Source organism: Saimiri boliviensis, chromosome 1 (assembly GCF_048565385.1).
Source record: "Saimiri boliviensis isolate mSaiBol1 chromosome 1, mSaiBol1.pri, whole genome shotgun sequence".
Classification (NCBI taxonomy): Eukaryota; Metazoa; Chordata; class Mammalia; order Primates; family Cebidae; genus Saimiri; species Saimiri boliviensis.
In genome coordinates this window covers 159,453,633-159,478,575 of record NC_133449.1, presented here as the reverse complement: position 1 = coordinate 159,478,575, position 24,943 = coordinate 159,453,633, and the positions used below count along the sequence as shown (strand labels likewise).

Genomic DNA, 24,943 nt, shown 5'->3' with positions numbered 1-24,943 from the left:
AGCAGAGCCACCTCCTCTAGACATGCATTGCTCTGCTGCTGGATACTCTAACAGCTTGCACAAAGGAGCTCACTTAAAAAGAGATATTGTGTAGTTTAAAATACATTAATTTGTGTAAAATAACTTGCTCTGTTATAAACCACCATTAAAAACCATTATAATGTTTTTAATAATATGATTTGGCACTTAAATATTTTTGGGGTGAAAATTATCACTAAAGTAATATGTGACTCCCACAAAAATATGGTTTTATCATATTAAAGAGAACTGCATTGATTTGGCAAAATTCCACAACTTAGCAAAGGCATTACCTTCCTTGGATTTGTACTTTGTGATTTAGTATGCTGTACTGTGGGCTGGTTATGTTAATTGAAAAAATAAAGTTATTATGCAACTTTTGCAGTACTCTAAACATAAGCAGAAAAACAGCTGTTCACATCTTTTAGCAATTCACATTTGTCTACCTTACAAACTGCCATGTGTCCAAATCATGATTTTGTAATTGCTAAGGTATGATATGTCAGGTTATTTGAAAACAATTATTTTTTGAAGTAATTGTGACCACAAAACATCCTTTTTTACATGAAGAGTTGTACATCATTTGAAATTATGCAAATGATGTCTTGATCTGAAGCATAAACCCCAGGTACTTAACGTTTTTAATAATATAGTGCCACTGCAGGGGTTGGGGGTGGTGCAGAAGAACAAGGATAATGGTCGGGGAGGATTGGCCTAACTAATCACTAAGTGAATTGTACTGCAGCTTTTATTTATGGGAAATCCTTATTTGGGATATTTGAGGGCAGCTACAAGCTGAAAACAATCCAGTAGATGTACTTTGTTTATATTTTGTACCAGACCATTATCAACTGCTAAATAATAGCTTTGATATTTGCAACTGTTGCATAAGACTATTTTTGCTAAAAGGTGATTAGCTCTTGCCTTTAATTTTACAGTGCTTAACGTGATAAACTTCTAGTCATGTTTCCTATGAAAGAGACTATTTAATATATGTACATAAACCACAGAAATAGTAGTATAACTATTTTAAAATTACCATTTTTCTACTTAAAATATTTAAAATAAGACTTTTCTTAGGACATTTCTAAAGCAGATTAAATCCAGTAAGGTTTCTGACTTTTTTTTTTCTTGTAACCGGAGATAGTTTTTCCAACTGAAATAACGTTTTGGCTAAATAAAGCATTATTAAATATTAATATTTGATTAAAAAATTGTCTTGTAAAATTTCTGTAAATTTGTTCTAAAAAAAGGTATAATGTCCTAATATTAAAAGATTTTAAACAAATCCTTTTCCTTTGATTTTTAAAACTCTGTTCTAATGATAAAATTCTATAAATTTTCATTTTCCAGTACAGTTAAATACCAAAACAGCTGGTATTTCATAACTTTTACTTGTTATAATATAAACACACAACAAGCAAATGTATTTAAGAGGACTAAATGGAAATAAAGTATTCAAAAGAGAAACCCTTCTGCTATTGAGCATCTTAACCTATTTATTATTATTAAAGTATTAACTTGAATTAAGGAAACCTTTTCTTGTTAATAAAAGCTTTCAACTGACAAAAAAAATTTCATCTTCTGAAAAATGTTCAGACTTACTTTATAATAACCTAGTATATAGTCAACCTTTATAAGCGTTCTGTGTGTACTTGAAAAGAATTTATATATTCTGCAGATATTGGGTACAGGATCTATAAATGCCCATTTGGTCAAGTTTGCTAGTTAAATTGTCCAACTGTTCTATATTCTAACTGATTTTCAACTGTTTGTTCTCTCAGTTACTGAGAGAAGTATGTTAAAATTTCCCAAAATGATTTGCCCACTTACGCAATTTTCTCAAATGTTAGCATATCTGGAGTCTTATTATTTGGTGCATATGACTTTAGACAGTTGTATCTTCTTTGTAAACTGAATCTTCTTTTTAAACAAATTATCCCTCTTTTAAAAAAATTAGTGTTTGTGCAATATCTTTCCCATCTCTCTCTACTTTCAACCTTTCTGAATTCTCATGTTTGTGCCTCTTATAATAAGCATATAGATGGCTCACGGTAATTTGCTTTATTATTTAGACTGACAATGTCTTTTAATAGAAGCATTTAGTTCACTGGTATTTAATGTAAATACTGATACATCTATATTTTAATCTACTATCTTACTACACACATTCTTTTTTTTTTTTTTTTTTTTAAAGACAGGGTTTCACCATGTTGGTCAGGCTGGTCTTGAACTCCCGACCTCAGGTGATAGGCCCGCCTTGGCCTCCAAAGTGCCTGGATTACAGGCATGAGCCACCACGCCCGGCCATTTTTTTTTTTTTTTTTAAAGGAACAGGATCTTCTGGCTTTGTCACCCAGGCTGGAGTACAGTAGTGTGATTACGGCTCACAGCAGCCTCAGTCTCCTGGGGTCAAGTGATTCTCCTGCCTCAGTCTCCTGAGTTGCTGGGACTACAGGTGTGGGCCACACACTTGCCATTTTTTGTGGAAAAAATACATCTTTTTTTTTTTTTCCCCACGAGACAGGGTTTTACTATGTTGCCTAGGCTAAAGTACAGTGGCTATACACAGGCACGATCATCACACACTACAGTCTCAAACTCCTCTGGCTCAAGGATTCTGCTGCCTCAGCCTCCAGAGTAGCTGAGACTACAAGTGCATTTCACTGTGCCCTGCTGCATAGTTCTTTAATAGCATCAAAAATCCTACCAGTGTTCAAATTTTCCCAAAGATTTCACAAATTTTTCCTTCCTTCTTTCCTCTTTCCCTTCTTCCCTCCTCCCCTGGGCCCTTTCTGTTTTGTTTGAACTCAGAATCTATACAATATCTACACATTGTGTTTGGTTGGTAAATTTTTAAGTATCTTCTAATCTACAGAATGATTAAGTAACCTTAGCCACTAGCAACATGTGGTTATTTAAATGAAATTAAAGATAGACTCAGTACCTCAGCTGCACCATCACATGTCATGTGCTCAACAGCCACTACATGTGCCTAGTGGCTAACACGCAGGACTGCACAGACACAGAATACTTCCATCACCATAGAAAGTTCTGTTGGATAGTACTGATCTAAAAGCTTTTTTTTCCATTTTGTTTATACAATTTATTTACTGAAGAAACGCTGTCACGTGTTCTGTAGATTACCAGAGCCTGGATTTTACTGATTTTTCTTTTTTCTTGCTTTCTTTTAAATTGATTATTTTTTATTGGTCCTCCCTAAGCCTGAGCACTAGCCTAAAAGTTATACACTCTTTCAGTATTCTTTTTTTTTTTTTTTAATTTTATTCTTAACAATATTATAATTTTATATCTTAACAAAAACCTATGACATGTTATATCAGATTTTTAGAACATGTAATTTATATGCATTGATAATACAATTGAAAACATAATTAAAATCATATTATTGGAAGTCAATTTAGAATTCATTTGATTTTGTTATCAATTCTTTTTTTTTTCTTTTTTTGCATTTTATTGCATTTTAGGTCTTTCAGTATTCTTTTAGGGATTAACCCTATGTACTTAACCTTCAGATACTTCATTTTCTACATCTGTAAAACAGGTTTCACAGTAGCACCTACCTCACAGAGTTATAAGAGTTGTTCATACTGAAGGCATTTAAAATAGTGCCTGGGCAACTGGTATGCTCTCTACGAGTATTTTCTGTAGTTACTACATTCCAAAGGTTTTGCCACGGTCAGACACCAGCCACATTAATTTTGCTTTCCTCTTATACAAATGGCAGTTCTACAGAATGGAATACTTACACGGCAGCGCAGGGACCGTTTGATCAGAAGATGTTTGTGGCGAGGATACAGCTGTGAAGCACAGACTGGCTGGAAGTCAGGTTGTAACAGACGCTGCTGAAGAGTGGTTACTAGAAAGAAAGGCAGAAACTAGGTTTAGTTTACAGTGACTTTAATATTGGACTTTTATGTAGCAGTAATTACATGATGCAATACTGCCTTTATGAAGAGTGTTGTTCATAAAAATGAAAAGAAATCTGACATTTTAGATTTCAAACAATTACATCTATTATAGCTGTTTGATTTTCTACATATCATTTTACTACTAACAACTATTCCATTAAAAATCTCAAATCACAAAGTATATAAAAAACACAAACAGAATTAGTTGCAGACTAGAAACAAAGTAGAATAACGTAGAAAATTACCCTCTGTCAAATTTACTGGTCTTGTATAATAGTCTTCAGGTAGAGGTTCCACTTCATCTACAGCCTGAGCTGGCTCAATCTTTATCTCTTTCTGATCTTCTCCTTCTTTAAGGCTAAAAGGTTTTAAAAAAAAAAATGCAGTAATTTCTCAAAGATCCATCTGCTTATCCTCAGTTTATGGTATCAATAATTGAAGTATTTCTCTGTCATAGAATATCTGTTCGGCGTAGGTCTTTTCTAAGTATAAGAATCTTCTTTTCCATTGCCAACTGTGTGTGTGTGTGTGTGTGTTTTAATCTCATTCCTTTGACATTGATTTTGATACCTGCTGTTCTCCTCAAAGACATTTAATGTCTAAACTTACGAAAGTCCGGCAAGAGTACTGATGGATGCACCAGCTCGTGGTCGCTGAAGCCTGGTTCCAAGACCATATTTGTCCTAAACAAAGTTCAGAAATTCCTATTAGAAAGTCCATATTTACACATCCTATTTATCAAAAGAAAAAATTTTGGGTAGGACAGCATGAGAAGCTCAGGGAAATAAGCAAAAACAAAACAAAACAAAAAAAACAAAAAAAAAACCCTAATTTAAAGGGTTCTTTCAACGAAAGCAATTTGTAGCCCCACATCATTATTCTATTCTTAATAATAACAGCACTAAACAGAGAGATTGAAACTACATTAATACAGTAAAAATGAACCAAATGTGAGCTTCTAGCATTAATCTAAAAATATCTAAGCTATGGCTCAGGCAAAAACTATGTGGATTGTCTAAGATACACAATGGATGTCTTCCTGGAACACCAGTGGTCACCTGCTAACTTCTTCAGGGTCGGCAAGAATCATAAAGGAGAACTTACCACTACATGAATAGTATGTTGCTGTAGAGCCCCAAAATAGCAGCAGGTTGCAACAGAGACAAAAAATGCAGCATAAGATAGAAGCAAATGCATATAGCAGGCAGGTTATATGGGAAAATTGGAAGAATAATGCATTTAATTCAAATTCCGCTCCTAAAATAACATACATTATTGCATATGCTGACTGTACCACTGGACTATTCAGAAAAACTCACTTCTTTTGCAAATGTAGGTGCTTTGCAAGGGTTAATGTTTTTAAATTCTAATCTAGATTTTTTTTTTTTTTTTTTTTAAGACAGAGTCTTGCTCCGTCACCCAGGCTGGAGTGCAGTGGTGTGATCTCAGCTCGCTGCAACCTCTACCTTCTGGGCATAGTGATTCTCATGCCCCAGCCTCCCAAGTAACTGGGATTACAGGCATGTGCCACCATGCCCAGCAAATTTTTTGTATTTTTAGTAGAGACAGGGTTTCACGACATTGGCCAGATTGGTCTTGAACCTCAAGTGATCCTCCCACTTCAGCCTCCCAGAGTGCTGGGATTACAGGCGTGAGCCACCATGCCCAGCTTAATCTAGATATTTTTATATAGACTTTACCAACCCTTAGGGTTTCAATGACTTAACTAATTTTCATGTGAATGTAGTATGACAAGTTGCTTAACCAAGTCTCATTTCCTCTAGTGTAAAAAGGGGATATGATCTCTCACAAGATTTTGTGAGGAATAAATAAAGTAATATGTGTAAAGTGTTTAGCACAGAGCTTGACACGTCATTGTCATTCAATAAAAGGTATTTATTGAATGTCAATCTGCTGGGCCCCAAGCAAGCACACAGAAAACAAACTGTACTATGAGAGCAAATAAAACTTAGGGGGAAATAACAAAAATTCCAAATCCTAATTTCTTGTTTCTTACTAGCAGTACATAAACTGGTAGAGAATGACTCTCATAAATAATTCTTATCACAAATTCTACTTGCATATATTACTATTAACCACACAAATGTACTATGTAAAAAGTCAGTGTTTTTCATCTTGGAGAAACAGGGGAGGAGGTTAAAAAAAAATTATAACTAACGCTGAGAAACCACTACTGCCAGGATGTCAAAGGTAGGCTACATGGGTCACATGACTAAAATCTACCATTTGCTCACATCCCTCCTCAGACTTTCTGTAATATGCAAAAGCTGTACGTAGAGTTCTGGAGTGCCTACGAAATTAACAGCTTTTCTGAGGAAATGATCAGAAGATAAAAGGGAGTCACGGAGAAAGAAACACAAATGTCCTTAAAACACAAAGAACTCAAATGAACTAATGATATGGCAAAAGCATAACTATTGGACTTAAATATCTATAATTTGAAGAATCCCTCTCTCTGCTATCCACCATTCAGAAATCTAGACAATGGCCACTTTCTAAAAGGATCACTGTTCTTAGGCCCTACAGGTCTCACAAATCCTTTTAGTACCCAATTCTCACCGAAAAAGCCAGAGGCATATAGTTTCTACGCCGTGCTAGTTTCTTGCGATCTCGCTCAACCTTCTCTTTCTGAGCCAGTTGCTGGTAATATTCAATCAATTTGTTCATCTGTAAAAAAATCACAGACTCAGTACACAAAAACACTAACAGAAAACATACCAAATTAATCCACTACACTGACTAGACACATAATGAATAGAGAAGACAAATGAAGATGGGCAAGTTTGCCCTTTTTCTTCAGAGAACTTTCTTTGCTATGGGATCTGTTTTCTAAACCGGTGGAAAACTGAAGCTCAAGGACAGGAAGAAATGGGCAATGAAAAGGCTTGGAAATGTCTTCCTCTCTTACTTCATTACTTATTTCCCTTACAACTGCTCTCATTTTGTTTCTGCACGGCCACAGGACCATTTCTCTCTAAGAACATGACATTTTATACTGTATTTTATTCCCCAACTACATCACACTTTTTAATTTTTAAAATACATGTCAACTATGAAAGCAATATATATTAATCATAAAAAGTTCAAACAAGGCTGGGCACGGTGGCTCACACCTCTAATTCCAGCACTTTGGGAGGCCGAGGTGAGTCGACTGCTTGGGGCCTGAGTTCAAAACCAGCCTGGGCAACAGAGTGAGCCCTTGTCTCTATAAAAAAATGCAAAAGTTGGCTGGGCATGGGGGCGTATGCCTATAGTCCCAGCTACTCAAGAGGATGAGGTGGTGAAAAAAACGGCAGATAGGAGGTTGGACTAACCTACAGCTTCCCCTCAGACAGACAGAACAACATGTGGAGACTCACACTGTAAACTGTTACTCCAAGAACTACTGCAGGAACATACTAGGAAAACTGAAAAAGTTCACAGACCCTTTGAAAGAAGTGGCCTGCCACTGCAAAATCTGTGAGACAGCAGAAAAATGGTGGGTGCCCAAAGTGTGAGAGGGGGAAAGTCCACCTCTAAACACACATCCTCATGGGAGAACCTAAAAATCCAGATCGTGGGAGAAAAGTTTAACCTTATCTAGTGCTGAAACAAATTTAGGAGCCGAGTGAAACATAAATGTAGAAGAAACAACAGAGAGAAGAGCCCTGTAGGCACTCCTGGTTCCCAGGGAAGCCGTTTCTGACTTTAATCTTACAGGGGTCCTTGGGGAGTGCTGCCAGTAGAATTGAGGAAGGACCGCAGGGAGACGGAACTTCCAGGTGAATTGTGTAATAATTTTGACCGAGAGCAAATTTTCCTCGGCAGAAGTGAGATGGGGACAGTGTGAAGGGGAAGTACAGATATGAGCATGTACGCAGTAGGGAAGGGGCGGAGCCCAAAAGGCTGGCTTGCTTTCTCAGCAGGTAGGCTTACAGCCTGAGGCAAGATGGGGCGCGGTGGGAGTGAGACTGGCCTTGCTGGCTGCATGAGAGCTGGGTGAGGCCTGTCGCTGCTGGATTTCCCCTACTTCCTGGCCACCTGTATGACACAGCAGAGACAGCCATAATCCCCTTAAGAACATTAACTCCATTGGCCTGAGAATCACTCAACCTCCACAGTGGTGGCCGCAGCAAGCCCTGCCCAAGAAGAGTCTGAGCTTAGACACGTCCCCACCTTTCACTACCTGCCCTAGTAGCCCAAGACAAAAGACTAAACTCTTGGGGTGCTCTATTGCCCCACTGATCACCTCAGAAACTCAAATATTTATCCATGCAATTTTAGGACAAGATTGTATCCCCACCACACTGCTGCACCTGTTGCTTTCTTGAAAGCATCACGTCCTGGCTGGAGGCTAACGAACTCAAGCCATTACAGCAACTCATAAAAGAAACCTGCCCCCCACCCCAACCCCAAAAGGAGAAAACAACAGCTAATTCCACCACCCTGTAACATCCTGGCTAACCAGAGGCCCTGAGTCTGTCCACGTGACAAGTCACTGCTAGCACAACCAGCATTCAAGAAAACTGGCACACTAAACTACAACCAAGGACCCTCACAGAGTCCACCTCACTCCCCTGCTACCTACACCAGGGCAGGTGCTGGTATCCACAACTGAGAGACCTGAAGACAGATTGCATCACAGGACTCTTTGCAGACACTCCCCAGTACCAGCTCAAAGACCGGTAGCTGTGCTGGGTGGCTAGACCCAGAGCAGCAGTAACAATAACTGCAGTCCAGTTCTCAGGAAGCCGCATCCCTAGGGGAAGGGAAAGAGCACCTTCGAGGAACCATGCCGTGGGACAAAAGAATCCGAACGGTAGCCCTCAAGTCCCAGATCTTTCCTGACATAGTCTACCCAAATGAGAAGGAACCAGAAAAACAATTCTGGGAATACGACAAAACGGGGTTCTTAAAAGATCACACTAGCTCACCAGCAATGGATCCAAACCAAGAAGAAATCTCTGAATTGTTTAGAAGGAAAAAAATTTAGAAGAAAAAGAATTCAGAAGGTCAATTATTAAGCTACTCAAAAAGCTACTCAAAGGAGCATCAGAGAAAGGTGAAAACCAACTTAAGGAAATTAAAAAAAAATACAGGTTATGGACAAAAAAAAAATCTCCAGAGAAACAGATAGCATAAATAATAATCACAATTTTGGAAATGAAAGACACATTTAAACAAGGCTTTTGAATTAGCCCAATCTGACAAAGGCAAAGAAAAAATAATATAAAAAATAAAGCTTCCAAGAAGTCTGCGATTATATTAAGTGACCAAAACTAAGAATAATTGGTGTTCCTGAGGAAGAAGAGAAATCTAAAGGTTTGGAAAGCTTACTTAAGGAAAGGATCAGAGAAAACTTGCCTGGCCTTGCTAGAGATCTAGACATCCAAATACAAGCAGCTCAAAGAAGACCTGGGAAATTCGTCACAAAAAGATCATCACCTAGGTGCATAGTCACCAGGTTATCTAAAGTCAAGACAAAGGAAAGCCTCCCAAAGTACTGGGATTACAGGCATGAGCCACCACACTCGGCCGTTTATGACATTTCTAAGAGTATCTGAGAACAAATGGAACCTTAACTTACTGGTGCGTGTGTGAAGAAAAAAACAAAAACTTGGTTCCTTTTCCTGAGGTACAAATCAAATACAGAACTAAAGCTACACCTAGGATTCTCCATTATCTTAAGTCACCTGGAAAAAAGTGACATGGTATTTCTATGTCTTACAACGAGGAGCACTTTCTATGTGCAACAGATGCAAAAATACATCTCATGGACTTCTAAACAAAGGTCATACCCACTGATAAAATGTAACATCTTCAGTCTTTTACTCTTTTCTGATTTTATCCTCTCTCTCTGATGACCCTTTACTTACCCGTTGGGTGTGAGGATTTTCAGGTTCCTGCCAACCGCCACTAGCTACAAAATAAAAGAATATTAAATAAGACTTTCACAATTTGAAAATTTTATTTTTATAAAACAAGTCTTCCATAGGCCATAAAATGAAACTTAAAACCTAAGTTCTACAGACCATAATGGTAAGAACAAAATTTTAAAAAAACATAGAATAATGGTGATAATGATCACCACCATCACCACCACTAATGCACAGCCTCTGTGCCAGGCACTTGAAATGTATTACATTTTCTTTCATTCTAATAACAACTCACTGAGATAAGGACTCTCATTAGTCTCATTTCATATATGAGGAAACTGAGGCTCAGAGATGTTAAATAACTTGCTCAAAGTCACATGGACAGTAAGTGGTAAAGCCAGGATTCACACTCAGTCTGACTCCAGAGACTTTGCTCTTATCTGTAACGCTGTGCATTTTCTATGTTCTATGATCTTGGCTTAGAGAAGAATTTCTTATGTAAGAAACACACAGCATAAATCACAAAGGAAAACTTTATTAAAGAAAACTGAAAGTACTGAAAGTAAAACTATAATGAATACTTTCAACAAATGGTGCTGCAACAATGAAATATCCACATACCCACCTCCAAAAAAACCCCCACAAAAAACAAAAAACGAAAGGATCCTTACTTCACAACATTTATAAAATTTCCCTTGAAATGAGCAAAACATAAAGTGCTAAAACTGCAGTGCTTCTAGAAGACATGGGTATATCTTAGTTACACTGGGTTACGCTAAAGTTTCTTTAACAGGACACAAAAAGCACAAACTATAAAATTTTTAAAAAATGATAAATTAGACTTCATTGAAATTATAAACTTGAGTTCTTCAATAGACACTGCTGAGAAAAGGAAAAGGCAAGCCACAGACCGGGAGTAAATATTTGCAAAACATATATTCAACAAAGGACTTGTACGCAGAATACAGAACTCTCACAACTCAGTTTTAAAAACCAAATTAAAACAAACCAACAACAACAGCAAAAACCCAGTTAAAAAGTAGGGAAAAGATTTGTACAGACATTTCACCAAAGATATATGGATGGTAAATAAACATACTGAGACAATGCAAATTAAAACTGCACTGCTGTTCGTGTGTTAGAATGGCTAAAATGAGGAAGATTGACAATATCGAGTTGTCAAGGGATTAGAACTCTCCTAATTTGCTGGTGAGGATCCAAAATTGTTCTGTCACTTTGGAAAACAGTTTGGCATTGGCCGGGTGCAGTGGCTCATGCCTTTAATCCCAGCGCTTTTGGAGGTTGAGGCAGAATTACTAGAGTTCAGGAGTTGAAGACCAGCCCAGGTAATGTGAAGAAACCCCATCTCTACTTTAAAAATAAAAAAAAAAAGTTTGGCAGCTTCTAGCCAAATTAAACACATACTTATCCTATGACCTAATAATTTCACTCCTTGGCACTTACTCAAGAAAAATGAAAACATGCATTCACACAAAGACTTATAAGCAAATGTTCACAGCACCTTTATTCATATAAGCCAAAACCCGAAAACAATCCAAATGTCTATCAAGTGGAGAATGAAAAAATAAAATGAAGTATGTCCATACAACAGAATACTACTCAACAATAAGGAGAGTATAAAGAAGAAACACGGATGAACCTCAACAGCATTATGTTAAACAGAAGAAGACAGACACAAAAGACTACGTAATATAAGACTCCAATTATATATACTTCTAGAAAAGGCAAAATTCTAGTGATAGAAAGCATATCAGTCTAGTCAGGGGCCAGGGGGCGGGGAGAAGAAACTGACTGCAAAGGGCATGAGGAAACTCCAGGGGGATAGAAATGATGTATATCATGATTATGATGGTGGCTATGTGATTATACATTTATCAAACATCACAGAATTCTACATTAAAATTGGTGAGCTTTATTATACATAAATTATATCTTGATAAAGCTAACCAAATAAAGGGAAAAAATAAGGTATAATGAGATACCACTTCACAATCATCGTCTGGAAAAACTTTAGAATCCAAAAAGAGTAAGAGCTGACAAGGAACCGGAGCAACAGGTAGTTTACGCATATGTTACTACTGGGAGCAAAGACTGCCAAACCATTTTGGAGTGCTAAGGATGTACAAGACTTAGGACTGGCAATTTTACTTCTAGTTATATAGAAAGCCCTTACCCTTGTGCTTTAGGAAACACACACAAGATTGACTCCAGCAGCTCTGTTTTTTCAAAAGCAAAGAAAACGAAAACAACATAAATGTTCATCAAGAGAAGGTGGAATAAATAAACTGTGGTGAGTCATACAGGAATCAACTGTGTATCAGAAACATAATGCTGATACAGCAGGAACATACAGTATGTTTCCATTTGCTTAATAGTGAAAAATATTATTTGTAGCTACATACGTATGTGAAGAAATATAAAGACATGCACGGATGCTAATGAACACTGAATTCAGGATTGTGATTATTATCTCTAGGGCAGACAGGAAGACAGATACAGTAGGGGAAAGGGCTTAAATTGTTTTGGCTATGTTTCATTTCTTAATTTGGGTGATAAGTACATGAATATACATATTTCATATAAAATCACTTTTTTTGAAAACAAAAAGGACTCAATTACCTTGCTGAAGGTGACATTGCATCCTCTTGCAAGAAATGGCAGAAATAACATTTTAGTATAATATTAATATTTTAGAAGTTGCCTCACTTAAGGCAATCATGAAAAATAATTATGTGAAAGAAATGTTTCAGTTGTGATTTTTTTTAAACATCTGAATATTTTATCTAATTGCTTCTTTTGAACTGGAAATTTATTCTAAATAGCAATTTGGGATATAAAATGATCTCATTGTGAGTTTTTCTCTGTACATCATAAACAAGGACTTATAAATAAACAAACAGTTCTAACTTAAGTGGCTTTGGGGCTTCTGAGATGCCAATGACACCATGGAAGAAATGAAATTATGCATACTCTTTAAGAGTTCCTGGTATTCAATTATCACTGTCAAGATACCCTAGAGGAGATAGAGTTCTAGAAGCCAGAACAAGTTTATAGTACTGAAATATAAATTCTCCAGTCTTCATGACTCATAATCCAAAAAGCATAAACATTCACTAACAGCGTAACAAACTGAGAAATCTACTCGGTTTTCTGGGCTGTTTCTTTTATTTGATAAAAAGACACAAAATACAAACATGAAAAAACAATACTTTAATTCACTGAGGCCTATATTATCCCACTCTGAGGTTACTTTTAACATTTAACTTTCTTTGATAAACTAACTTATCTCCTATACTGACACTAAGACATACACGCAAATATTTACTGGCAATTTAAAAAGATGTTATAGAATTTTTCTATTTTCAGTCACACTTTAGGTAAATAGTGATTCACCAATGAGCATTTTTAAGGAACTAAGATATACTTATTTAACTTCCCGTTTTTGAAAAGAGTATAAGCTGAGCGTGGTGGCTCACGCCTGTAATCCAAGCACTTTGGAGGCCAAGGCGGGCGGATCACCTGAGGTCGGGAGTTCAAGACCAGCCTGACCAATATAGTGAAACCTCGTCTTTATTAAAAAAAAAAAAAAAAAAAAAAAAAAAAGAAACGAGTGTATTGTAGAATTTCTGATTTTTCAAAAAAAGAAAAAAAAAACAAAGAGTATGTATTTTATCAACTCAATATACAAAGGAAGAAAAACCATCAACAGCTCAAAGCATTCTAAACCAAAGAGCAAACTCAATAGCATCGAGGATTAATTTTTAAGAACATAACTGAATTTAAAGAAACTTCATTCATTTTACTTTCAAATTGTGTAAATCTATAGAAAGGTTTTAGCCAGTCTGTCTTCATTTTAGTTATGCCAAATGTTGGTTATGAGCTTCCCCATTTATTAGTCAATATTCTGTACTTTTTATGAAAATCCCGAAATTAGAATTTTTACAAGTTTAAAATATTTTTAGAAAATTAAAACAATGAAACTTCAGAATGAAAAAAATAGGGAGTCAGTGATGCTGCTGCTTATATAAAGCATTAATAGCAACTCAAGATTTTATTAATTTTTTTTTAACTTTGGATCACTTAAATCAAAAGCAACTCAAGATTATGGACTATACAGAAAATGTTTCCACTTTCTGATGTTAACCATGAAATACAGAATTTGCAAAAAGAAAGTTTCCTGATAAAGTTAAATGCAATCTCTACTCTAAAACACTCAAACATTCAAATGATGTAGGTATATAATGCCTTAGGTGGTCCTTAAATCCAATCATACACAATTTTTCTCTTTCATTGATAAACATTTTATATATATATGTAAAAGTTTTTGAGCACACGTTTGAATGCTCCAGGACAGACACTTGGACATGGAATTACTGCACAGAAAAATATAAGCAATTTAAAATTTTGATAAATGTTTTAAAATTGGTGTCCAAGATGGTAGCGTATGACAGAACTATTCTCCCATGTTCCAGCTTAACACAACCGGATTTAAAATGTTCTGCCAAATAAATGGAAGTTTTAATATGCATTTACATGTTGACTAGGGAAGCTGAATGTATCTTTTTGCATATTTATTGACCATTTTTATTTCTACTATGAGAACTCCTGTTTCTATCCGTTGTCTGTTTTTCTACTAAGTCTTTTTCTTTTTTTTTTTTTGAGACGGAGTTTCACCCTTGTTACCCAGGCTAGAGTGCAATGGCATGATCTCGGCTCACCGCAACCTCCGCCTCCTGGGTTCAAGCAATTCTCCTGCCTCAGCCTCCTGAGTAGCTGAGATTACAGGCATGTGCCACCATGCCCAGCTAATTTTTTGTATTTTTAGTAGAGATGGGGTTTCACCATGTTGACAAGGATGGTCTTGATCTGTCAACCTCGTGATCCACCCACCTCGGCCTCCCAAAGTGCTGGGATTACAGGCTTGAGCCACCGCGCCCGGCCCTAAGTCTTTTTCTTATTGACTTATAAGGGTTCCTCATTTTTGAGTATTTATCTTAAGCGCGTTATATACCTATTTTTCTTAGTCTGTCATTTATATCTTTTAACTTTATCTATGTGTTTTAACATGAATGCTTTTCATGAAGAGCATTAATATTCTGATCACAAGAATGTACCAGATTTATAAACGTTATTTTATCAACTCTAAGAAAACTACATCTTACCCAATCTCAGATAAAACCCTAAGGTCAGCTGGGCGTGGTGGCTCATGTCTGTAATCCTAGCACTTTATTTATTTATCCACCGCTGAGGCGGGTGGATCACGAGGTCAGGATTTTGAGATCAGCCTAATCAACACAGTGAAACCCTGTCTCTACTAAAAATACAAAAATTAGCCGGGCATGGTGGCATATGCCTGTAATCCCAGCTACTCAAGAGGCTAAGGCAGGAGAATCGCCTGAACCCGGGAGGCGGAGGTTGCAGTGAGCCAAGATCACGCCACTGCATTCCGGCCTGGGTGACAGAGAAAGACTCTGTCTCAAAAAAAAAAAAAAAAAAAAAAAAAACAAAACTAAGAAAACACTAAGGTTTATAAATGTGAAAATATGGGAACACAGAAGAGTCAATGACAAAATATTCTGAATTTAGCTCTAACTGCCCCAACAGGTTACATAAATAATTACCTATGAGCAATTACAGCACTGCCATTTGCACAAAATTTCATGCTGAAGTCCACCTCACTCACCTACAGATTTGTCTGCCATGCCCACATCTCTAGACGTCCAGCGACAAAATCCACATGCCAGGTAATAGGCTTTTTTCATGGTGGTCTTGGCTGGGTCGTCTGGAAGCTGTGTGGAGATGCTTGTGGCCCGGGTAGAGAGGGTGTGCATGCAGCCAGGACAGTCAAAGCAATTGGCACATCTGTGACATGGCAAACGCAACCATTCATTCATTTAACAAATATTTGTCAAGCATTTACTATGTGCCAGACATTGTTCCAGGTGTTAGGAATTCAAGAGAGAACAAATATAAACACGAGTGTCTCTCAAGAAAAAAAAAACAACATTCTTACCAACTTTGTTTTAACAGTTCAAAAGTACTACAAGCTCATTATTTTTAAAAAATATGCAATTATTGCATAAGTAAGAATTTGAGCCCAACCCAATCTTACTCCACAGAGAGAATCATTGTTAACAGATACAGTTCACTATTCCAGACTCTTTTTAATGTCTGTATTGATCATAAAGATTTCTGAGGAAAAGAGAAATAATTCACAATAATTCTGAAGTCACAGCTTATGCCTTTAGAAAGGACAGACCAATTGTGCTACAGAAAACTCAGAATCAACAACACAAGAAGCTGTGAAACTGGATTTGGAAAATAACTGACTGCTGTGCCAGAGAGCTGAAACAGATACCAAACAATGCTATCGAACTGGAATGGTTGAGAAGCAGTACTTTTCCAGGGCTTTCTGTTCTCTCCTTAAATGCTACTCTTGCTAGTGCTCAGCCAACTTCTGCTTTAGGAGGTCCCTACGTCTTGTTGCTTTTAACTCTCTCACCACCACGGATTATCAAGATTTCTCCTGTGGTCCTGTACTTGCCTTGAAGTTCTGTTCTATAACATAACTTGCATTATCTGTTATAGTCTGCCATGTAGATGCTATCAAAAGAAGTTAATAATAGTACTTACCTTAAAAGGAAGCTTTGAGGATCAAATGATAAAAATTAATTTGTAGAAAGCATACAAAACAGTATCCGGTTATCAGGGGTTACTTCTCAGGTCAGGAAAGACACATAATAGTGGTTCACATCCATCAGGGTATAGGGAGTATGACTAATAGCAAAAGGACTTTCACTTCAAGCTAAAAACTAAACACCAAGCAGGAGAAATGAGCATGCCCAGCAGCCACACCTTGGTTTCTAAGACTATTCTCCAATAAAGTGAACCAAGGTTCCTTGGAGAAACAATTGTAAGGCTGAGACAAAGAATATACAAGATGAGGCCAGGTACAGCGGTTCAGGCTTATAATCCCAGCACTTTGGGAAGCCAAAGTGAACTGCTTGAGCCCAGGAGTTTGAGACCAGCATAGGCAACATGGCAAAACCCTGTCTCTACAAAAAATACAAAAATTAGACAGGTGTGGTAGCATGTGCCTGTAGTCTCAGCTACTCAGGAGGCTGAGGTGAAAGGACTGCTTGAGCCTGGGAGGCTGAGGCTGCAGTGAGCCGAGACTGCACCACTGCACTTCAGCCTAGGCACCAAAGCCAGACACTATCTCAAACACACACCACCCCCGGCCCACACACAATATACACACAAGATGAGTCTGGAGTATCTTGTAGTACTGGCAAGAAAATGAACAAGTAAAAATGAACAGAACTCTCCCCTGCCCCTAATGATGGGGGTATGCCAAAGGGATCTAGGAGTCAACTGAAAGAGCTCCCAATAGCCTAAGCTGAAATAATTTGAGCAAAATAAATAAATAAATAAATCAAGTAGTATCGGATTATAATCCAAAGTGTAAAATAAATATTCATCATCCCACTGTCCTATAAGTAAGTGATTTAAAAAATAAATAAATGGGGGAGAAGACACAGATCTTCCATGCAAAAGAATTCCAAATCCAGATAATTTATGCCGATAGTCTTCAAGGACAGGGGGACAAAATTCTATAGTCTTTTAAGTATGTTCTGTGACAGTGATTTTCCTTCCAAAGAGTAAAGTACAAAAAAGAAGGAAAAGCAGTAACTTCACTGTGGAGAAACCTGACAAACACTAGCTCATGCCAGATAATCAAGGTTAACACCAACAATGGTAGGTCACATTCATGGTATTTACCCTTGACATGACATAATGAAAGATGGCACTTTACCTCTGTGGTTCTCCTCCCCAAAATACATTCCCCTGGTCTGATGAGAAAAAAACATGATGCAAATCCTAATGGAACGACATTCTACAAAATACCTCTCCAGTATGCAGTACTTTGAGGTCATCAAAACCAAGGAAATTTTAAGAAACTATCACACTCAAGAGGAGCCTAGGGAGACATGATTACTAAATATAATGTGATATCCTGAAAAGAATCCTGGAAAACAAGGAGACTAGGGAAAAACTAAAGAAATCTGAATAAAATGTAGTTTATTTAATAATAATATATCAATATTGGATCATTAATTGTAACAAATATACCACACTAATGTAAAATGTTAACAACAGGGTAGACTGGATGTGAGGTAGATGGGAACTTTCCCTACTATCTTCACAATAATTCTAAAGTATAAAACTGTTCTAAAGTAGAAAATGTATTTCAAAAATCAAAGGGCATTTCATCTTTGGCAATAGTGAAGCTTAAAAATGAAAAACAGCTGGTTAGAAAAGTTAATTCCCTGTGTCTTTTTAGCCAGATATTTTAGAAAACAGTTGAGTAAAACAGGAGTTAAAAAAAAAAAAAAAAAATCAATCCAGGTCTTACCTATTCTTTTTTAGTTTGGCTTCAGCCGATGGCATATTTTCTAAGCAACTGGGACAATAATGGGAATCCACCTAGGAAGAAACAAGGCAAAAAAAAAAAAAAAAAAAAGAGGAGAAACTCAGCTTAACTTGTGTATATGTCTTGTCAAACAGTGAATTTTAAAATAGGTTATACTGTAGAAGAAGGCAGACTGTTTGCAGCTTAGGGTTTATTCTTCAGGCACCTGTTTCTGTTTTTTTTTGCCTTCTGTATTTAAAAAACCCTTCTGTTTTTCCAATCTTTCCTATTCTCTCTCATTGGGATTTTATGTGTTAAAAGAGGTTTATTTAATAATCTACAGTTTCCAATTGAAATCCATAGAATTCTATGATCATCTAATGAAGAGATTAATAATTTAATTTGTAAAGTTGAGACCAAATATCCTCCTATCTTGGCTAGCTTTATATGACTATAAAAACTTGACTATAATTGTTAAAGAAAAATTTTTAAAAGATTTCTCATTATTGAAGTAACACAAGTTCACCGAAGAAAAGCATAAATTAATATTTACGTAGTCAGCTATAGCCAACCAATGAGGTTTTTTTTCTTTATTTTGAGACGGAGTACCTCGTTCTGTCGCCAGGCGGTAGTGCAGTGGCCTGATGTCAGCTCACTGCAATCTCCGAGTCCTGAATTCAAACAGTTCTCCTGCATCAGCCTCCTGAGTAGTTGGGACTACAGGTGCACACCACCATGGCCAGCTAATTTTTTGTATTTTTAGTAGAGACAGGATAATAAATGGACAAGCCGAATTTGGAAAAGGGGCAAAAAGGAATGACTTGTATTTTGCCTTTTTTGATGAGTCAGTGCAGATATTAGTTAGCAATACTGTATTTTATGTTCCCGGAGATTATTTGAGCAACAACTGGATTAATCTTTTCAAATTGGCCCGTTTATAGCAGATAATGAAAAAAGCCAGTTTCTATCATAGTATTTATGTACCAGTGATTGTCTTTTCATTTGCAGGTGACTAGAGTTCTATAACTTACTTCAATAATGAGAAATCTTTAAAACATTTTCTTTAACAATTAAAGTATGGTCACGTTTCTACAGTCATATAAAGGTAGGCCAGATAGAAGGATATTTGATCACAACTTTACAAATTGGATTATTTTATTAATCTCTTCATTAGATTATCATAGAATTCTATGGAGTTCATCATGTTGGCCAGGATGGTCTCATCTCTTGACCTCGTGATCCACCAGCCTCAGCCTCTCAAAGTGTTGGGATTACAGGCGTAAGCCACCACACCCAGCCCAATCAGAGGTTTTTTTTTTTTTTTTTTTTTTTTTTTGAGATGGAATTTCGCTCTTGTTACCCAGGCTGGAGTGCAATGGTGCAATCTCGGCTCACCGCAACCTCCGCCTTCTGGGTTCAGGCAATTCTCCTGCCTCAGCCTCCTCAGTAGCTGGGATTACAGGCACGTGCCACCATGCCCAGCTAATTTTTTGTATTTTTAGTAGAGATGGGGTTTCACCATGTTGACCAGGATGGTCTCGATCTCTCGACCTCGTGATCCACCCGCTTTGGCCTCCCAAAGTGCTGGGATTAAAGGCTTGAGCCATCGCGCCTGGCTGAGATTTTTAAACAAATTAATGGGACAGTATTACTGTATTTAATTCAAAAACTGGAGTCCAAAAATTAAATTAATTTTATTTTTTAAAAGTCAGAATAGGCCGGGCGCGGTGGCTCAAGCCTGTAATCCCAGCACTTTGGGAGGCCGAGGTGGGTGGATCACGAGGTCGAGAGATCGAGACCATTCTGGTGAACATGGTGAAACCCCGTCTCTACTAAAAATACAAAACATTAGCTGGGCATGGTGGCGCATGCCTGTAATCCCAGCTACTCAGGAGGCTGAGGCAGGAGAATTGCTTGAACCCAGGAGGCGGAGGTTGCAGTGAGCCGAGATCGTGCCATTGCACTCCAGCCTGGGTAACAAGAGCGAAACTCCGTCTCAAAAAAAAAAAAAAAAAAAAAAAAAATTCAGAATAATTATTTTCTTTAATATAGGTCTTATTTGACAATTATAGAACTCTAGTCAACTGCAAATGAAGACAATCACTGGAACATAAATACTATGATAGAAACTGGCTTTTTTCATCATCTGCTATAAACAGGCCAATTTGAAAAGATTAATCAAGTTGTTGCTCAAATAATCTCCAGAAACATAAAATACAGTATTGCTAACTAATATCTGCACTGACTCATCAAACAAGGCAAAATATAAGTCATTCTTTTTTCCCTCTCTTTCTAAATTGTGCTTGTCTGTTCATGTGCAGCTCCAGACCCAGATTCTCCGTTAGAACTTCATGGCCTGCCCCAGCCCTCAGAACCACATCTTTCCCTGAACTCTAATGGCCTCCACATCACAGGTACACAGCAGGCTGTAAAAGATGCTATCACAGACTGGATGTCCTAATTGAAGAGAGCCTTAGAGACAGATCATGGAGACTGAGCACTCTATTCACCATAGGAGAATATGATCCAATAAATTCTGGAGGTGGAGCTGGAATAGGGAATCATCAAGGAAAGACACATAAGTGCTAATGGAGATGAGAAGAAAAATGAATGCCATATTTTTAATATATACGATTTTTCTTGTATTATTTAATTGCTTTTCTTGACTATTCCTATTATGAAAAGTATCTCCAATAAAATAATAATTGATAATACATAAAATGGCTTATAGTATGTGATTTTCATATGCAATGTAACAGTCCTGGGATCTTCAGTTAAAAAAAAACTCTGAGTCAGGCTGTTTAGATTCAAATCCAGGTACTCCCTCCCACCCCCAAATTACTGGCAGTGTGATTTACAGCAAACACTCTGTATGTTTCTTTATCTGTAAAAAAAATTTTTTTAAAAAGGTATCTACTTTATTGGTTTGGAGAGATTACATAAAGCTCATGGTACATAGCGAGTATTGAATAAGCAGCAACTATTATTACCACTAGCTTTTTCTTTACTAGATTATGGCTTATTAAACAGCACATTTTATGTCTTACTTGCCTTTTAATTCCTAAAGCTTCCTGAATAAACAAGATGTGCCAAGCACTGCATTAGTTTTGGGGTTTTGTTATTTGGTGACTTTTTACTGGCCGGGGTCTTCTTTTTGAGCAATCCAACTTCGGACGCCCACTTGTGCCAGTGAAGAACAGCACCATTCACTAGATCGATGAACTACACTTTCAGCTTCTTACATGACATGCTCTATTCTGAGCGCTTTTCACATAGTTCACTCCGCCCCAGCCACTTCCCGGCTGCAGGCCTTGGCCTGAGTCAGGTACAGGGCAAGGCAGTCCGATGGTGGCCCAGTTTCTGGACAAAAGGGGAGCAGAACTTCCAGGATGGGAGGGCCATAAATGAGAATGCCTGCGCCTCCCTCCATCCTCGAAATCAGTCGTGGAAAGGAGCTTTTTCGCCCCTCAGGTGGGCAGAACTTAAGCATTCCCAGACCTTTCTCCGTAGTCCACCCAATGAAGAAGCCCCATCGGAGACAGGCACGGTCCCTAAGTCAAGTTTGTCCAATCAGAGGCCGCTCTAGACCCAGAAGATCCGCTCAGCCCCACCCGAAGCTGCTCCTCCTTTCCAAGTGACAAATTATAAGCAAATTAAACCTAAGGCAAAGCTGAGTGACGGAAGACATAGCCAATCAGTGAGGAGGGAAAATAGCTCCAGCCCGCCGATGGCAGTGACTAGGGTGAACGCCGCGCCCCCCGCCCCCACTGTCTATGGGACGACTCCGTTACCTCGTGAGACACACATTCCAGCGACCGCAGCTCGCTACAATAGCGGCAGAAGTAGAGCTGCGAGAGCGGGGCCCGAACCTTCTTTTCTCCCTGGACTAGATAGAGAACCCGGTCCGACTGCAGCAAGGACGCCATCTTGCGGAGGGAGGAGCCGACGCCCCTCCCGCCGCATCACGTGACCCGAAGCCCAGCGTCTTCCTTGCCGCCTTCCCTACGTCTTCCTACGTAGACTTTGACGTTAGGCTTCCCACGTCGTCGGGCTCTGAGCGGGGCTAAAACCAGAGCGCGCGTGCGCAGCTGGGATCCCAGTTTTCTCCCCAACCTTGGGCCAGGCCCCCAGCTCTTCCTCGAGCATCCGCTGCCCTTTCTGTCATTCGGTCTGGACTCAGCAGATTGAATGCATACAGGTTCAGTGAACTCCTTTTATTCGTTTTTTCCAGAATGAAAAGCTGCTCTTTTGTGTTATTTACGACGGCCTCCCCTGCTCCACTTTCCAGGCGAGCATCCAGGAGACAAATGAAGTTCTCAAAGGGACAGGGCTCCGTGGGGACTGAAAGACAAGAGTCACACCAGCAACTGTCTTCTGAGTCTTCCCAATGGCCTTTAGGGAACTTTCACGTACATTGTCTCATTTGAAACTTTAGGCTGTGAGTTCCTCTACGCAGGTTTTGAGTACATCGTTAGCATTAGGTCTAAGCCTATATTGTGGACCTCCAATAAGTATGATAGGAGGGAATGAAATCAATGAACGATGTTGGTAGGCGTCTACATTTTTCTAATGTGTAAACTAAGGCTTAGATCTGTGTCTTGGGTGAGTAGCTGCTATGTGAGACTGGTATTACGTGGGTGATAAAAGAATTTATTGATCGTTTTAGGTAAACAAATGCAGATTTATTTGAGAAAGAATGAAATTACACTGAAAGGTTGCAATGGGCAGACCAGCCAGAGACGAGCTAATTTCAAGGAAACAAAGGCTTGGTGGAGATTTTATAGGATCGTTCTTGGGCTGCAGGATGCTGAGCAGTACTGATAACTCCAAGGTTGCAGGGAGCTAACTTGCAGGTGTCTCGTGATAGCTAGGTGCAGGAAGATTGTGAATTATTTGCACAGGAGGGCTATGTGTCCTGCACCATGAAGAAAGGCAGACTTATAGTGCATCTGCTCTTTTTGCTTTCCCTCGGTCCCACTAGCCTGACTCCCTTCTAATTAGGACTCCGCAGTATGTAAAATGACCATCTAGAACTGCCTAGCAGAAACTGGAGCCTCTGTTGCCTGCCACCTGGTCTATGTTTTTATAATTGTAGTAGTGTTGTATTATTGCCTGTCTGACGTTAGAGTTGGTGATTGAGAAGATAAGTAACTGAATACTATTAACAAACATTTATTGAGCACTTAAGTGCAGCACACTGTGTCAAAACTTTACATACATTGTCTAATTTAATTCTTACAACTCCAAAAGGCATGTGGCAATATTATTTCTATTTTACAGAGCAGGAAACTTAGGCTCAGGGAAGTGCAGTGACTCGTCTATCCGGTTTCATAGATAAAGGTAGAATGTTGTGTCTGACTCCAGTGCTTGCAGGCATAACCCCTATGTATACTGCCTCCAGCATATTTTCTAAAATGGTGACATTAATAATACATTACATTTATATAGACCTTTTCAACTTACACAGTGCTAGTCTCACAATTTGTGTCATGCTTTACCAATGGCGCCTAAAAGTCATTTCTTGTTCACCAAGCAATAGCCTGGCACTAATTTAATTTCATAGGTGGCTTCTGCTCCTAGGAGAAAATATGTTACTAGCCAACTGATTTGCAGTTTTTTTTATGTTAATGAATTCGTTGGCTTTCTAGTTTATAAACTAGTCTCTGCGGAGTTTAAATTCCCTTTTCTGGGCTATGCTGTTAAAATGAAGTCCCAGAGCTTGCAGGTACAGAAAGGCTGCAGACTTGCGCCGACTCCACATTAAACAGACACTTTTTAGAGCACTAATTTTGAATAATTCAGTGGCCAATTATCTTGTCTCTGCTACATGCCAGGTACTGGGGAGGGAACTAGCAATAAATGAGGTACTTTCTGTCCTCAAAGGCTCAGAGTCTGGGCCCCAAGGCGGTGTTTCTCAAGTGTGGTCCTGGGTCACCTGCACAAGAATTACTTGAGGGATTTATAAATATAGGTTCAAGGCTCTGCTCAAGACCCAAATTGGAAAGTCTGCGGTGGGGTCCAAGTATCTCAATTTCTAACAAGCTCCCCGGTGAATCTCATGCATACTAAATTAGAAAAGTACTGCGTTTTGATAATCACTTGTTTAATTTTCTGTCTTTGACCTTGGAACTGGGCATGGTGGGCCTTATCTCTGATCCCTTTTGACCATTGATAACACTGCCTGGCAGGATATCAGATATTTTATGCCCAGGGTGCCATAGAATATGGAGTCACTTGTGGCAGAAAACGGAAACATTCTCTTGCCATGTCTCTCTCTCTCTACGTCCAAGGGAACTGGATTCTATTCTTTATAACTCCGGTTCCGCAGAACCCATCTGCCAGACTCTGAAAATTAGACTTACTTTGGAGATCTGTGTTCCAGTGCCAACTCCAGTTCCCAGGCCCAGGCTCTCCCCTAATTTTTTTTTATTAATAACTATATAATCAATACATGAACACATTATTTGTATTCCTCTGACAAACGTGGTAGTGTGGAAGAGTTAACAGTCTATGCAGTAACTTTTCACCAGTCTAGGGTGTGAGCCTGTAAACAAATGTTCCCCTCTTCCTTCTCTCAGGCCCATTCCCCATGGTTCCTTAAAGGGTTCTGGCAGGATTGAGTCCTAGTTACCCACAATGGTGATCAGCTTGATAATGTAGCCTTGTGTTGCTTTTCACCCTTC

The 24,943-nt window shown here is 38.3% G+C and overlaps 1 protein-coding gene across 2 annotated transcripts in view; it reads right to left on the bottom strand.

Annotated features, from left to right (window-relative positions):
• Positions 1 to 22,231, bottom strand: part of DCTN4 (dynactin subunit 4) — a 50,223-nt gene extending 27,992 nt beyond the window's left edge. The window contains exons 1-9 of one of the 2 annotated variants that reach the window (XM_010344570.2): positions 22,052 to 22,231; positions 18,264 to 18,334; positions 15,531 to 15,709; positions 9,827 to 9,870; positions 6,531 to 6,638; positions 5,055 to 5,075; positions 4,560 to 4,633; positions 4,196 to 4,308; positions 3,789 to 3,898 (exon numbers count right to left, since the gene is read on the bottom strand). In XM_010344570.2, the coding sequence (XP_010342872.1) occupies positions 3,789 to 3,898; positions 4,196 to 4,308; positions 4,560 to 4,633; positions 5,055 to 5,075; positions 6,531 to 6,638; positions 9,827 to 9,870; positions 15,531 to 15,709; positions 18,264 to 18,334; positions 22,052 to 22,186 (855 nt within the window). In that variant the 5' untranslated portion in view covers positions 22,187 to 22,231. The remainder of the gene's footprint in view (positions 1 to 3,788; positions 3,899 to 4,195; positions 4,309 to 4,559; positions 4,634 to 5,054; positions 5,076 to 6,530; positions 6,639 to 9,826; positions 9,871 to 15,530; positions 15,710 to 18,263; positions 18,335 to 22,051) is intronic. The other variant, XM_003934028.3, reaches the window with a different exon arrangement.
• Positions 22,232 to 24,943: the final 2,712 nt, after the last annotated feature.